This window comes from Psammomys obesus, unplaced genomic scaffold (genome assembly GCF_907164565.1).
Source record: "Psammomys obesus unplaced genomic scaffold, mPsaObe1.curated_primary_1811, whole genome shotgun sequence".
In the NCBI taxonomy this organism is placed as follows: domain Eukaryota; kingdom Metazoa; phylum Chordata; class Mammalia; order Rodentia; family Muridae; genus Psammomys; species Psammomys obesus.
In genome coordinates, this window is record NW_026593286.1 from 22,724,607 (window position 1) to 22,740,743 (window position 16,137).

The 16,137-nt window shown below is 37.1% G+C and overlaps 1 protein-coding gene across 3 annotated transcripts in view; it reads left to right on the forward strand.

The window, feature by feature from the left end:
• Nucleotides 1-16,137, forward strand: part of Erbb4 (erb-b2 receptor tyrosine kinase 4) — a 1,095,063-nt gene that overhangs the window by 550,767 nt on the left and 528,159 nt on the right. For all 3 annotated transcript variants that reach the window (XM_055616306.1, XM_055616307.1, XM_055616305.1), the window contains exon 3: nt 10,834-11,020. In XM_055616306.1, coding sequence (XP_055472281.1) covers nt 10,834-11,020 — 187 coding nt within the window. The remainder of the gene's footprint in view (nt 1-10,833; nt 11,021-16,137) is intronic.

Sequence of the window (16,137 nt, forward strand, 5' to 3'; positions counted from 1 at the left end):
AAAAAAAAAAAAAAAAAAAAAAAAAAAAAAAAAAAAAAAAAAAAAAATTAGAAAGAGACTATTGGTTCCTACCTGGAAAAGATACATTTTTATATATTTGAATCAGTTTGGTTACTTAATGTAACTCAAAGAATATGATGTTTACTCTTTCTAAAAAAACACAGTTTGCAAAGATAAAATTAAAGTATACTTACAAAGGACCTGGATGAGTTTTGGTGAGCTAAATTTGTTTGTGGTTACTACTTTACTTAGTACCCATCTATGTTCTGTTGTGTTAACTAGGTTTATTAAAAAGTGGGATGCAGAGTTGATAAAATGTAAATAATAATAACAAACAATAAAAAAGTTAAAAATAGAAAAAAAAGTGGGACAGTTTTCAACGTATAAAGATTTATTATTTAAAAAAATTAGTTTATAGGTAGACTGGAGGAAGAAAGAGATGAGAGGGGGAAAATGTAGAACTCTGTAACTCTGTTAGAGATTTCAGTACAGACTACCCTATTCCTTTCTCATGTAACGCTTTCATGTTGTTCATTAAATACAGAGGAAAGTTTTGTTTTTTGTTTTTTGTTTTTCATTAAGGATAGTAGCAGAAACAAGAGAAAGAGTGAGACACACACACACAGAGGCAGGTTAAATTGAGATTAGGACTTACTGTTCGTCCAATTAATTCTAGAGAAAGTACATTTTTTTATTCCTTAATATGACATGGATGCATTTTGCTGTCTTAGAGGTTATCTGTAATATACTATCCAATGCAATACATCGTGAAGTATTTATTATTAGTTACATTTTATTAACTTTGTATCCCAGCTGTATCCTGCTCACTCATTTCCTCCCAATCCCACCCTCCCTCTCTCATCTCCTCCCTGCCCCTTTCCAAGTCTGCTGAGAGGGAAGGACCTCCTCCCTTTTCAACTGACCCTGTTTTATCAGGTATCTTCAGGACTGGCTGCAAAGTCCTCCTCTGTGGACTGGCAGGGCTGCTCCTCTCTTGAGGGGTGGGGAGGTCAAAGAGCCTGCCACTGAGTTCATGTCAGAAATAGTCCCTGTTCCCCTTACTAGGGTACACACTTGAATACTGAGCTACCATGGGCTACATCTGAGCAGAGGTTCTAGGTTATATCCATACATTGTCCTTGGTTAGAGAAAAAGTCTCATATAAGATCCCTGTGCTCATATATATTTTGTCCTTGTGGAGCTCCTATCCTCTCCAGGTCTTACTAACTTCCCCTTCTTTCATATGATTCCCTGCACCCTACCAAAGGTTTGGTTATGGGACTCAGGATCTGCTTTGATACACTGCTAGGTAGAGTCTTTCAGAGGCCCTCTGTGGTAGGCTCCTGTCCTGTTACTTGTTTTCTCCTACTTCCCATGTCCATCTCATTTGTCTTTCTAAGTGAGGATTAACCCAGCTCCTCTTTCTCGTTTATCTTCTTTAGGTGTATAGATTTTATTATGTTTATCCTATCTTATAGGTCTAAATAAGTGAGCATAAACCATGTGTGTCTTTCTCCCTCTGGGATATCTCACTCAGGATGATCTTTTCTAGATCCCACCATTTGCCTGCAAATTTCATGATTTCCTCATTTTCAATTGCTGAGTAGTACTCCATTGTATAAAAATACCACAATTTCTGTATCCATTCCTCTGTTTATAGACATTTGGGTTGTTTCCATGTTCTTTATAAAGCAATAAATCAAGCAATCCAATTAAAAAATGGGGTACGGAGCTAAACAGAGAATTCTCTGTAGAGGAATATAGAATGGCAGAGAAACACTTAAAGAGATTCTCAATGTCCTTAGCTATCAGAAAGATGCAAATCAAAACATCCCTGAGGTTTCACCTTACATCCATCAAAATGGCTAAAATAAAAAACTCAAATGACAACACTTGCTGGAGAAGTTGTGGAGAAAGGGGAACCCTCCTCCATTGCTGGTGGGAATGAAAACTGGTACAAAACTATGGAAATCAATCTGGCACTTTCTCAGACAATTAGGAATACGACTACCTCAAGATCCATTTATTCCACTCCTAGGCATATATCTAAAAGATGTTGAAGTACACAACAAGGACATTTGTTCAAGCATGTTTGTAGCAGCTTTATTTGAAATAGCCAGAACCTGGAAGTATTTATTCTTATAGTCCATTTCTGCTGATATCCTACATCATTCATTCTTTAAAAAATTATAATGCTAGCATTCTAATTTTTAAAATTATATTATTTTGTATTAATTACAATTTATTCAATTTGTATCCTAGCTGTAGCCCCTTCTCTTGTACCCTCCCAATTCTGCCCTCCCTCCCTCATCTTCTCCCATGCTCCTCCCCTAGACCACTGATAGGTGATGTCTTCCTCCCCTTCCATCTGACCCTAGCCTATCAGGTCTCATCAGGAGTGGATACATTGTCTTCTAAATTTTAAAATAAATATCACATGAATCTTAGGTTTGTCAGGAAATTGTATTGGTAATTTTAATTTCCCTTTCATGTATTACTTGGTTACTTTATGTTGTAGCTCCCAAAGGAAAAAAGAAAGAACACATCAAAAGCAATATTTTATTTTATATTCTAGTTTTTAAGAACCTGAGTTGTTCAAGAATTATTGTGTAAAAATGATGGTTACATTAAATAACAACTCAGAATTAAAATATACTTGATGGATCAGTTTGTTTTAATTATTTTCACTTCTTAAATTTAAATTTACTTTTAATCTAGTGGACAAGCTAATTGACTCTTAAGATCCTTTAGCATGACCTTACTGTTTTATTATTGCTTTCTAAATTTCTGGTATGGCTCAGTGTTCAGGCTTATTGTGTACATTTCTTTCCTTAGATTTCTTTTTTTTTTTAATGTTTTTTAAAATTTTTTTTTATTAATTACAGTTGATTCACTTTGTATCCCACCTACAGCTCCCTCTCCCTTCCTCTCCCAATCCCACCCCCCTCCCTCCTGCTTCTCCACCCATGCCCCTTCCCCAGTCCACTGATAAGGGAGGTCCTCCTCCCTTCCTTCTGATCCTAGTCTGTCAGATCTCATCAGGAGTGGCTGCATTGTCTTCCTCTGTGGCCTGGTAAGGCTGCTCCCACCCTCAAGGTGGAGGTGATCAAAGAGCAGGCCAATCATTTCACCTCAGAGACAGCCCCTGTTACCATTACTAGGGAACCTACTGGACACTGAACTGCCATAGGGTACATCTATGCAGGGGTTCTAATTTATCTCCATGAATGGTCCTCGTTTGGAGTATCAATCTCTAAAAAGATCCCTGTACCCAGATTTTTTGATTCTATTGCTCTCCTTGTGGAGCTTCTGTCCTCTGCAGGTCTTGCTATCCCTCCCTAATTTCAAAAGACTCCCTGCACTCTGCCCAAAGTTTGGCTGTGAGCCTCAGCATCTGCTTTGATACCCTGCTTGGTAGAATTTTTCATAGGCACTCTGTGGTAGGTTTCTGTCCTGTTCCCTGTTTTCTCCCTCTTCTGATATCCATCCTGTTTCCCTTTCTGAATGAGGATTGCTCATCTTACCCAGAGTCCTCCTTCTTGATAGGCTTCTTTAGGTGTACAGATTTTAGTATGTTTAGACCACACAATGTTACCCATATTAGATAACTCTCTGCTTCTTTCATTCCTCTTTCCCACTCAATGATGCCCATGCCCCATCTTGAGTTCATCATCCTCTGGGATTCAGACATTATGTAAGTTCTGTCATTGCCTACACACCACTTTACTGTATTGACTTCACTCTCATCCATACCTTCAACAGTGATTGTGATGTGCTAAGGTGAATGGTCATTTCTCATCCATCTTCCTCTTCCTAAAGCTAAAGTTCAGAGTACAAGCACATTCATTCTCAAAGTAACTAAACAAAACAAGACCAAATTGTTATTTTAAAACGGTAGTTTAGAATTAATGCTTCTTATGCCTTGTAAAGAACTTACAAGTTATCTGAGAAGAGTACACAATTAATACATCCACATAAAATTCCAGGAAATGGAAAAATGAAGGAAATAGACACTACAATAGACACTAAACTGATGAGCAACACACACTTGTGTTGGGAAGAAATTATGGCAAAAGAATACTTCAAGTGATTTCTCAGATAGAGTGTAGTATAACTTTATATACAGGTAGGTATTTGTACATGAATCCTTGAAATAAATGGTTTATGCCTAATGAAACAAAAATATAAAGACAATGATACAAAATCAAATCATGATAACTTTCTCATCCGAACAACTTTTTCCTGTCTTTAACCTCTCATTATAGTTACATTTGAAATGATGAAGTGGCCACTGTGAGAGTGACTGCTCTCTGAAGTTCTTGTTTGTTGATTTCTTTATTAATCTCCAATAACTTGAAAAAATGTTTCTCACATAGTAAGTACACAACAGACCTTTTGGAAATATGTACTTGGATGGAAGAGTGAAGCTAAAAAAAAAAAAAAGAGGGAAATGTGGAGGAAGGGAAGACAAGCATGTGTAATGACCAACCATGGGCCAGTTGCTTTTAGATGCTGTTTTCCAAATTAAACAAAATGAACCCTTGAGTTTGTTTATTCGAAGAGGCTCAGGTCATGCCCATAATTTGATTCCATCATGCACCCAACACACAACTCTTTAAGCCCTTGCCTTTGCTGCCACTGTTTTGGTGGCTCTAACTTCATAGTACTATTGTAGGTCACGTTTCCATTTTGAATTCATACAGAAAATCTCATTTGACTTCAAATTCTCTTCGGAAAGAGCTTTACTTTCTAAACATCAATAAAATTCATGTTTAAAGGCTTTCAAGAAGGCTTTTAGGAAATATCTTTCCCATATGATATGGGAAGACAAAGCTTTTACCGTTCCGTAATTTTTTTTATCATTTTTTTTTGTCTTTAGAAGTATGACAAGTGCTACAAGTATGATGTATGTTCTTGCTTAGCTGATATTCTTTCATAAGGATAACACTGAAAAATATTATCCTTAAATCACATTTTCTAGTGAATATGTCTTTAAATAAGAAAGTCAGTCACCATATTTTGATAGAAATGGGATTTTGATCTCAGAAATGAGATAAATTTTAGGAGGGATTATTATTATTGCCTTTTTAAAAAACATTTTTCTTTTTATCCTTGAATCTATGTGACTTTGAGAAAGATGTTCATCTTGGTTTCTCAACTGATAAATCAGAAATAATGTACCGTGATACACTAAGTGGGTATTAATCACATAAAATATATTACAAATGGAAAATATACACTAGACATAAGTTAATAGCATTATTACAAAAATAAATAGGTGCATAAACGCTGATTACTCTATAAGAATATATAAGTATGAAAACTATTCTGATTTCTGGTCTAATTGATGTTCCTGGTCCAACTGATGTTATATTTATAGTCTTGGTTGTGTCCCATAGAAACCTATGTGATACCTACTTGCTATACCGGGATTGAAAATTAGGAGACTCGACAGCATCATCAGAATCTGTTTTCACCGAAGAAGGCAGCATTTGTTCCTTGTAAATTAATTAAGCCTTTTGTTTTGTGTTGCATGGCCAAATATTTAGACAGATACTAAAGTGTGTCTTGGCATCTTGTCAAATCCTAGGCTGCTACTCTGGCTGTCCTGTTACTGGAGTTGCTCACCCTTTTCATTTAAAAACAACAGCAGGCGAGTCTCATAAGCAGTCACCTCTTAACTCTAAATCCTCAACGGCCATTTCCCATATGCTTTGCAGCAGAGACAGCTGTTGGCAGACATCATTTTACGCAAGCCTATTTTCCTCTTTTAAATTTTGAGTGGAGAAAAATCACATTTATAAAAGACCTCAGACATGAAACTGTCACTCTACATTGTAGAATGAAATGGTACCAAGCAGTTTTCTTGTCCAAACATTGGAGATGCCTGGTGATTGCTTTAGAAAAAGAAGAAAAAGGTTTTGTACGTGCAGCGTGTCCCACAGGCTCATCTGTTTGCATACTAGATTTCCAGCTGGCTGCATTGCTTTCAGAAGTTGTAGGGCCTTAGGAGGTGGAGCTCAGCCGGAGATAGTGGGTCTGTTTTGATGGAGAGAGCTTGGCTAAGTCTGAACTCCATTTTCTGAGTTTTGATCCTAGATATATAACAGTTTATGCTGAAAGCTTCTGCTCTATAGGCAGAGCCTTGGCCGCTATATCTTCCCTGCCATGATGGATGGTACTTCCTTAATCCTTGAGCAAAAATAAATCTCTCCCACCTTAAGTTGCTTCTGTCAGGTTTTCTGTCACAGTGATGAAATAACTAATACAATGATAAATAGAGTCTGTTTGTTGAAGAAAAAGTATGCTCATGAATTCAGAAAACAATAAAATTAATGCAGGGGAGTCTGCTATGAGCAGTTTTTTATTTAAAGTATTTATATTTTTCTGTTATTAATAATAATAATAATAATAATAATTTATTCACTTTGTATCCCAGTTGTAGCCCCCTCCTTCATCTCCTCCTGGTCCCTACATCATTTCCTCTTCCTCCCCTATTTCTCTTCCCTAGTCCACTGATAGGGGAAGTCTTCCTCCCCTACTGTCTGACCCTAGCCTATCAGGTCCTATCAGGACTGCCTGGATCCTCTTCCCCTGTGGGCTGTCAGTTGCCCCACCATGGAGAAATGATCAAGCACAGGCAACTGAGTTCATGTCAAAGACTTTCACATGCTCTTTTTTTATTATTAATAAAATTAGACCAGATACTGAAGCCCAGCTTCTCATAGAGTTTTATATCAAACAGTGGAAAACTGAAAGCAGAAATTCAAAATACAACACAGTATCTCTACAAGCAGAAGGAATATAGAATGCTTGTTACTAGCTTATTAATTTTTCCTGGTAAACTTCTTAATACTATTTCCTCATTAAGAATGTGTCTGCTTTAGATATTCCCAGACATGTAAGGAGGGGCAGGGACAGAAAGTAATTGCCTTAGGGAAGTTAATAGAAAATCTTACTGATACAGAAGCTACAATTTGCTCCTACATTTGTCACCGTCAGAGAAGGCATAATATCTGCATTCATTACCAACAGAGGGAACTTTCTACCCATCAGCCATCCTCTTTCTTGTCAGCAGACTTCTATTTCCTGTTCCTCACGATATCACAGTCATTTTACTTCCAGTGTACTCATCACACTAATCACTATTATATTTATGGCTGTCTTCAATCACAGGCTGTGTTAGTGTTTAGGGTGATTTCTCATTAGGTCTGGGTACATCAAGCACAGCAGTCAAACAATTCAGAACTATTTGAAGAGCTAGAGATGCTTCTGCACAGAAATAAAGAGGAAGTGGCATGGATCTTCCAGAGATGCTTGTATGAAAGTCAATAAAAAAGAATGGAGTTAATGCAGATAAACCTTAAGATAAATAAAAGCACATTTCTGTGGTTATTATTCATTTCTGCTAAAGTCATCTTAAGAGAAAAAAAAGGAATGAATGAAAAAAGGAAGGACAGACAAAAGGAAGACAAGAGGAAGGGATGGAGGGAGGGAGAGAGTGACAGAGGGAGGGTTAACCAAATCAGGAATTTTATCAATTAAAAAAATATAGTTGTTTAAAGAACAGTGGAATAAGTTAGATGTTTGAAAATAATAAAGATAAGTTTTTCTGAAAGAATCTGCACGCACAAGGATGGCATACGAACAAGCCACTTTTCATATCTATCCTTTATATCTTTCTTATATGTTAGAAATAAAGTTGCATTCTTATTGGCCAGGAGATTTCTCAGTGGCTAAAGGCCTTAATGACCTTTGGTTTCATGGACTTCCTGAACGAGTTGTTGCAGGGAATGGACATTAGACAGTAGAAGACAATATGTCCTACTGAACAGATGCTAAGCTCATAGAGAGGATGCGGCATCTGTAGCTCGCCGAACCCTTATCTGGCCCTGAATCTCTTCAGATAAAGCCATGGTGAAGGTTTTCTCTGCCGTAGCCTTTCTAGTGATTTTTACTTGTACAATGCTCCATGGGCACAAAACATGAAATCAATTTTCAATGTTTACTTTGAGCAGCAACCTCCAAAAAAAAAAAAAATGCTCTGTGCGAAGTAATAGCTACAAGGACTTAAAAGCATTTCTTTCTAGATTTCAATTCTGCTCTGTTAAACAGATATTGCTGACTGTCTAGTGAATACCAAGGGTCAGTATTAAGAGCTGAAATATACATATAAAAATAAAAGTAGGAGGCATTTCTGAATTTTAGAAATGAGTTGTAAATATTAAAGAAAAGATGTAACTGTCCTGAAGATTATGTAAAAGAGAGATTAAAAAACAATCTTATGCTGTGATATTATGAATATTTTTTTTTTCTTCAGCTAATTGTCCTGAGACAATTTGTCTGCCTGGCTACTTTCTGAGATAATATTTGTAATAGCTCACATTTATTAAATTCAATTGGCTATAAACTTTCTTCTCTATCTTACAATGCTTGCAACAGCTTTGTAATAGGCATATTGTTATGACTTTTCTAAAGATGAAAATGCTGAAGACTTTGGTGACTTAAAAGCTTCATCAAGTTTACATAACTAATAAGGACAGAGGCCAGATTTTAGGCAAATTTTCTGGTCAGGCCAGCCTGTATCGCTTGTCATTATACTTTCCTATTATAGCTACTTATATTGGCTACAATATATTTAATATTTGTATAAAGCCCATATATATCTCTTTGTATCTATGTAGATATATACCAAAATTGTATTATACGTATAAATTGTATTTATTTTTATAACAAAGTTCTGGAAAAATGAAAGCGTTATTCTTTGATTCTTTGTAATGACTAAAAAATTGAAACAACAAAGAACAGACATGATAATATGTCCCTATAAGATAGTTCAACACTTAATTTACACTTTTTCTTATCTATCTTTATTATCCTGGTAGACCAATATTAGCTTAAACTATGTTACTAAGTCCTTTTAAGCATTAGGAAATCATCTTGTTTTTAGGATTTTTTTCCATTAACATATGTCTACAGAAATGGTTTCAAAATATATGAAAGACACACATTGTATATAATCACTTATAAGTGGATATAAGACACATAATATAGGATAAACATATTAAAATCTGTACACCTAAAGAAGCTAAGCAGAAGGAGGACCCTGGGTAAGATGATCAATCCTCACTCAGAAAGGCAAATGGGACTGACATGAGAAGAGGGGAAAAAAGGGAACAGGACAGGAGCCTACCACAGGGGGCCACTGAAAGACACTACCCAATAGAGTATCAAAGCAGATGCTGAGGCTCATAGCTTAACTTTGGCCAGAGTGTGGGGAGTCTTATGAAACAAAGGGGAGGTAGAAAGACCTGGAGGGAATAGGAGCTCTACAAGGAGAGCAACAGAACCAAGAAATCTGGGCACAGGGCTCTTTTCTGAGACTGATACTCTAACCAAGAACCATTCATGCGGATAACCTAGAACCTCTGCCCAGATGAAGTCCATGGCAGCTCAGTATCCAAGTGAGTTCCCTAGTAACGGGAACAGGAACTATCTCTGACATGAACTCAGTGGCTAGTTCTTTGATCATCTCCCCCTGAGGTGGGGAGCAGCCTTACCAGGAAACAGAGGAATACAATGCAGCCACTCCTGATGAGACTTGATAGGCTAGGGTCAGATGGAAGGGGAGGAGAACCTCCCCTATCAGTAGACTTGGAGAGGGTTATGGGAGGAGATGAGGGAGGAAGGGTGGGATTGGCAGGGCATGAGGGAGGGGGATACAGCTGGGACACAAATTGAATAAAATATAATTAATATAAAAAATAAAAATAAAAAAATATGAGTAAAAAGGTGTTGTAAATAGTAGAAAAGTAGGAGCATAAACTCCAGGTGCCATGTATTACTTTTAGATTTAGAGCATTATCTCTTATAATTTTTAAAAGATTTTTTAAAAATTATGCTCTCTAAAAAGAAAATATTTTTAAAAGTCTTTATTAAAGAAATTTAAAATATAATAATTTGTTTCTTGTCATTTATTGTATTCTCTAGGTAAGAGCTAATGTATTTTCAAGTGTCTACTAATAGGTGGTTCAAATGTTGTAACAAATGTTGTAACAGTTTGTCAATTAATAGCTAGAAAGAACTCTAGTAAGCACTATGTAATTAGCCGCCCTCCTTCTTGACCACAGCCCTCCTTTCTACCCTGAGTTCACTTCTGTAGTCTCCCTGCTGATACACTGGATGAGTAACTGGTGGATTAGTGAGTTCTAGGACTTGACTTTATGCGGCAGGTGTGATTTCAAGACATAGTGTAGTATGGTAAACATGGGCTCAACTATAGCAGTCCACTCTTCTTTTTTCTTTGTTCTATGTTTTTACTCCAAGACAACTTGATCTCAGCAAGACCAGGAATAACCACAGCTCCAATTTGATAAACGTAGTACTAAATACCCATAAAATAATATGTCACTGAATCTGCAACTAATGCAGAATGTTCTTACTATAGTGACCCTGCCAATTTAATTCCCACCTGTAGCTCGATTTGTGGTTCTTTGTCACATCATTGTAGTTTATCAATGAATGAGACCTTTATTCCTGTATTCCAATATTCACATATCAGGTGTGAGTAATGTCTCATAAAAAAATGCATTATTTTATTATAACCACATTCACAATTTTGAAAAGAAATACAAGATATTGAAATGAAATTCTAACCCTTTGTGATCCTCTATTATTAATCCAATATGAATATGAATATCATGTGGAAATTAGAATATTAAATTAAGAGCTGAAAATTAGAGTTAAATAACATTTTTATTTGAATGGCTATATTACAACCTGTCAAGTTAATTTCATTTTATCTAACATAGAAAATTGTTTGTGCTTTTCCAGTCTATCCGGGAAGTCACAGGCTACGTGCTGGTGGCACTGAACCAGTTTCGTTACCTGCCTCTGGAGAATTTACGCATCATTCGTGGGACAAAACTGTATGAGGATCGCTATGCCTTAGCGATATTCCTAAACTATAGGAAGGATGGCAACTTTGGACTTCAAGAACTTGGATTAAAGAACCTGACCGGTAAGAAAAAATTGAAAACTAGTGCGTAACGTGATGTAACGCCCATACAATGTGCATACGTGGAAGGGTCCGCAGCGCCTACGCGCATACTTGTTTCGTGAGACAGATGCCTTCAGCTTTTATTTACAGACGTTTCAAGTGCCTTGTGAAAGATAGCAGAATGCTGTATCTCAGCTGAACAGAAGCACACTCTTAACCAGGTGCTCAGCGACTGCAAACAGAGATAGGAAACAGGCTTCAGAATGCTGTTTGGTGGTCGCAGGTGAATGGTGGACCAGATCTTCAAACCATCTGGGATAGCCATGCCTGTCAGAGCTTAGCCATGCTCAGGCTATTACATCTAGTTCGACTAATCCTTAGATTTTAAAGGATCACCTGACTGTCGGGGAACAGTCTAATTTATTCTGTTTCAATTTCTTCCATAGAGCAGCTCACTGAACGCCGTCGCCAATTCTCAGCCTGTTTTGGTGCGATCCTTGCTATTGTCTCGTCGTTGCAGACGTGATGCTAACGAACTGACTTATCTTGAAAAGAAAACTTTACAGAGACTTCTTTTCAGTTTGTTTGGTGTAGTTCTACAGATTCTAGTAGAATTTTTTTTTTTTTTTTACATAATCGTGAATTTTACCGAATCTGTAGCTATAGTTAAACTGCCCCAATAAAATTATTCAAATTATTAGCATTCGGTAGCTTACATTATGAATTTACTTGAAATTACTAACATATGTTTTTAATTACACCAAACACATAGCGATTTCTGTTTATTTTGTTCTACGCAGTGAAGTTTCTGCACCTTGAAGAATTAAATATTTTCAGGGGCTTTGCCATGAACGTGATTGGAATTGTTAACTCACCAAAGCAGTCCTTTAATATTCAGAGTGTATGTAGGATCTAAGCTTAAAAATTGAAATTTTAACCTTATAATCATCTAGATGTGTGACATAAAATACAGAAATTGGGAGCGCAGGTAGGAATTTGGTAATGCCAGGTGTTTATGGGGTGGTTGTTGTACAGAAAATGAAAGTATAGTAAATGATTATTACTGAAGATGTATTCATTCCTATACCAATATTATTTCTTCAGTTTTTTCCAGAATATTTCCTTACCAAAGAACGACCTTTGTTTGTTGTTGATGTTTTTGCTACATTGATACTTGCATATGAGCAATAGCAGGAGAAGGAATTTTGAAAATAAAATAGGGGAAAATGTCTGAATGACTGATATTAGAAGTCTAAAAATAAGATAATGCAATTAAAACTTGCAGACTTACATAGGAAGCACTGTGTGTTTTTCATGAATTTCTTAAGATTATGTTAAGGAATAAAGATATAAATTTCTTTTCAGAATGTTTACAATCTTAGAATTTTATTATTGTTATTATACACAGTGAGCTAATTTATTTATTTTTCTCTATAAGAAAACAATCTTTAAATTTGTATTCATATTCATATCCACATTTGACATCGGTACTTCTAAAATAATAACCAAAGGTTTTATAATAGAAGTATGTCAGATTTAAATGTTTTAGCCGCCAGATTCACTGCAGTATTAATTATGATTATGACGATTGGTTATATTTTTGTTACACTGTTCAAAAGTGTATTCTTACTTGAATACCATGATGATATTACTTGACATGTGTAGAAATGGATAATTTATTAAGGTTAAGGGCTGATTCCTTAAAATATCTGGGCTACATGGTAGCTCAGGATCCAAGTGGGTTCCCTAGTAAGGGGAACAGGAACTATTTCTGACATTAACTCAATGACTGGCTCTTCGACCCCCCCACCCGAGGGAGGAACAGCCTTGCTAGGTCACAGAAGAGGACATTGCAGCCAGTCTTGAAGAGACCTGATAAACTAGGGTCAGATGGAAGGAGAGGAGGTCCTCCCCTATTAGTGGAAGGGGCAGGGAGATGAGGGAGGGATGGTGGGATTGGGAGGGAATGAGGAATGGGGCTACAGCTGGGATACAAAGTAAATAACCTGTGATTAATATAAAAAATAAAAATTATTATTAAAAATATTTAAAGTTATTACTTTCTTTTTAGCATGTGACTCAAGGTATTATGTAATAAAATGTAGGGTGAAAATATTAGACATTGTAGTCACTTTTCAGATGTTTGATGTGTTAGGAGGTTAACAATCATGTTGAAATATTTTTATGTGTGTCTAGAATGGTCACATGTTTGGTGTGAAGACTAATTTTCTGACATTTGTGTGTGATAATGTGTGAGGAAAGAAGAACTGAAGACATCTAATTATGTATATGAAGAAGAGTTATGGGAAAAGCTTTTTAGAAAAGCTAAATATTCTAGGTGATACAGAAAAATAAGCAGCAAGCATTCCAATTCTGGTTGGTTTTATGCTTAGAAAAAATGTTTCTTTTATGTTGTTGTTATATTGTTCTACCAAAGAAGTTGGTTTAAACTTATATTACACACATGGATCTGAGCTCTTCCCTAATTATGGTCTAATAAAAGTAAGGATGGATATTTAAAAACCCAAGTGTGCTAGCATTTCATGAGGTATTTGACTTCTTAACAATGGTGGGTTGGTCTTTTTAACTTAAACTCGTCGACTGCGTCTGAGATGCTCTGAATGGCACCTCTGGAGGTGGGCTAGCAACATGTGTTTAAAGACCTTCGCATGATTCTGACTGCTGAAGCTCTGGATTTCCTGTCCAGATGAATTAGAGTGAGCTTACCAAAATGCAACAGCACAATGTCTAGTTAACCTTTTTACACCTCGTTGGCAAGAGTAATTTTCATTCATCTATCATATTATGGAAAAAAAAAAGAAGAAATGCAACAGAAACGATTGTTCTTTTCATTGCACAACCAGCAATTATATTCTAGGTTGGGTTCAGAGTACAAAAAGCACAGTGGGAGGCTGGAGAGAAATGTGAATAAAATGTCCAAGAGGGCAGGAGATGTAGCCCTGTTGGTAGAATGCCTTCCTTAAGTGGGTAAAACCCTGGTTTTGGTCCCCAGATTTTTATAAAGCTAGGTATGTTGACATATTCCCGTAATGCCTCACCCAGGACATTAGCTAAGGAAGAATACCAGAAGTTCAAATTTATTCTAAAATATATAACAAGTTAGAAGCCACCCTGACATAGAAGAGACTATATATACGGGCAGCCTTTGGGCCGAGTGCAGGGAATCTTAGGAAAGAAGTGGGAAACAGTAAGATCTGGAAAGGACAGGAACTCCACAAGGAGAGCAACAGAACCAAAATATCTGAGTTCTGATACTGATACTCCAGTATCAGGACTATGCATGGAGATAACCTAAGACCCCTGCACAGATGTAGCCCATGGCAGTTCAGTATCCATGTGGTTTCCATAGTAATAAGAACAGGGACTGCCTCTGACATGAACTGATTGGCTTGCTCTTTAATTACTTCCCCCTAAGGAGGAAGCAGCATTACCAGGCCACGAAGAAGACAATGCAGCCATTCCTGATGAGACCTAATTGACTAGGATCAGAAGGAAGGAAAAGAAGACCTCCCCTATCAGTGGACTTGGGGAGGGGCATGTATGCAGAGGTTGTAGGAAGGGAGGGATTGGGACAGGAGGAGGGAGGGAATCACAGGGGGGATACAAAATGAATAAAGTGTAATTAATAAAGAATTAAAAAAGAAAAAAGTTACAGTTTTAGAGATGAAGAATATGCTATGATAAATATTTCATTTTGTCTAGCAACAACTTATTACATAGTGAACATTGCAAAGATTGTAATCATTTATCCTAAATTTTCTTAACCATAAGTTTCTTTTAAAGCATTTGTAACAAAAAAAATAACATATAGTGGTTTGGAAGGTAATAAGTAGTTGCATGGCATAACAACAAATTTGAGCATAAAGACTTCAGTCTTATCGCAGTGAAGATGACTTAGTCTGCAAACTATTTGCTGTATGAAGACCTGATATTCCTCTCCAGGATCCATGTAAAGTTCAGGGAGTGGTGACACATGTGTATTATCTAAATGCTGTGGAAGTAGAGACAAGTGGATCCCAGGTCTTCACTGGCTAGACAGGCTAGCTAAACTGGATAGTTCCAACCCTATGAGAGACACAGTTTCAAAAATAAAAGGGGACCTCCTGAGGAATGACCTGTGAAATTGGCTTCTTTTTTTGAAATTTTAATTATAATTTTTATATTAATTATAGTTTATTCACTTTGTATCCCAGCTATAGGCCCTTCCCTTCCTCCTTCCCAATCTCACCCTTCCTTCCTCATCTCCTCCCATACCCCTCTCCAAGTTCACTGATCAGGGAGGTCCTCTTCCCCTTCCATCTGACCCTAGCTTCTCAGATCTCATCAGGACTGGCTGCATTGTCTTCCTCTGTGGCCTGGTAAGGCTACTCCCCACCTCAGGGGGAGGTGATCAAAGAACCAGCCACTGAGTTCATGTCAGAGACAGTCCCTGTTCCCATTACTAGGGCACATACTTGTATTACTGAGCTGCCATGGGCTATTTCTGAGCTGGGGTTCTAGGTTATATCCATACATGGTCCTTGATTGGAGATCAGTCTCAGAAAAGACCCATGTGCCCAGATATATTTGGTCCTTGTGATGCTCCTGTCCTCTTCAGGTCTTACTAACTCCTCCTTCTTTCATATGATTCCCTGCATTCTGCCCAAGGTTTAATTATGAGGCTCAGCATCTGCTTTGATACATTGCTAGGTAGAGTCTTTCGGAGGCCCTCTGTGGTAGACTCCAGTCCTGTTTCTGGTTTTCGTAGTTGTGTTTAATTCAATGGGAAGACCCACCCTGAATACAGGGAACACCATTTCATGGGATGGACCCTGTACTGAAGACAACTTGAGACAGCATGCCGATCACTAACACTAACACACAGAGATATTAGTTCAGTGTTGTCTACACTTGACTTTGGGTATAGTGTGTCCAGCTCTCTCAAACTCCTGATACTGTGAATCCACTACTGTGATGGATTATAACCGTAAGTTTTCAGGTCAAAGGAACCTCTTTTCCCCAAGTTGTTTTCATAATGGTATTTTACAACAGCCTCAGGACACAAAACCGAGCCTATGGGTTGAAGACTTTATTACATGTACTTGGCCATGGTCAATTTAATTTTATCAAAAGCATGA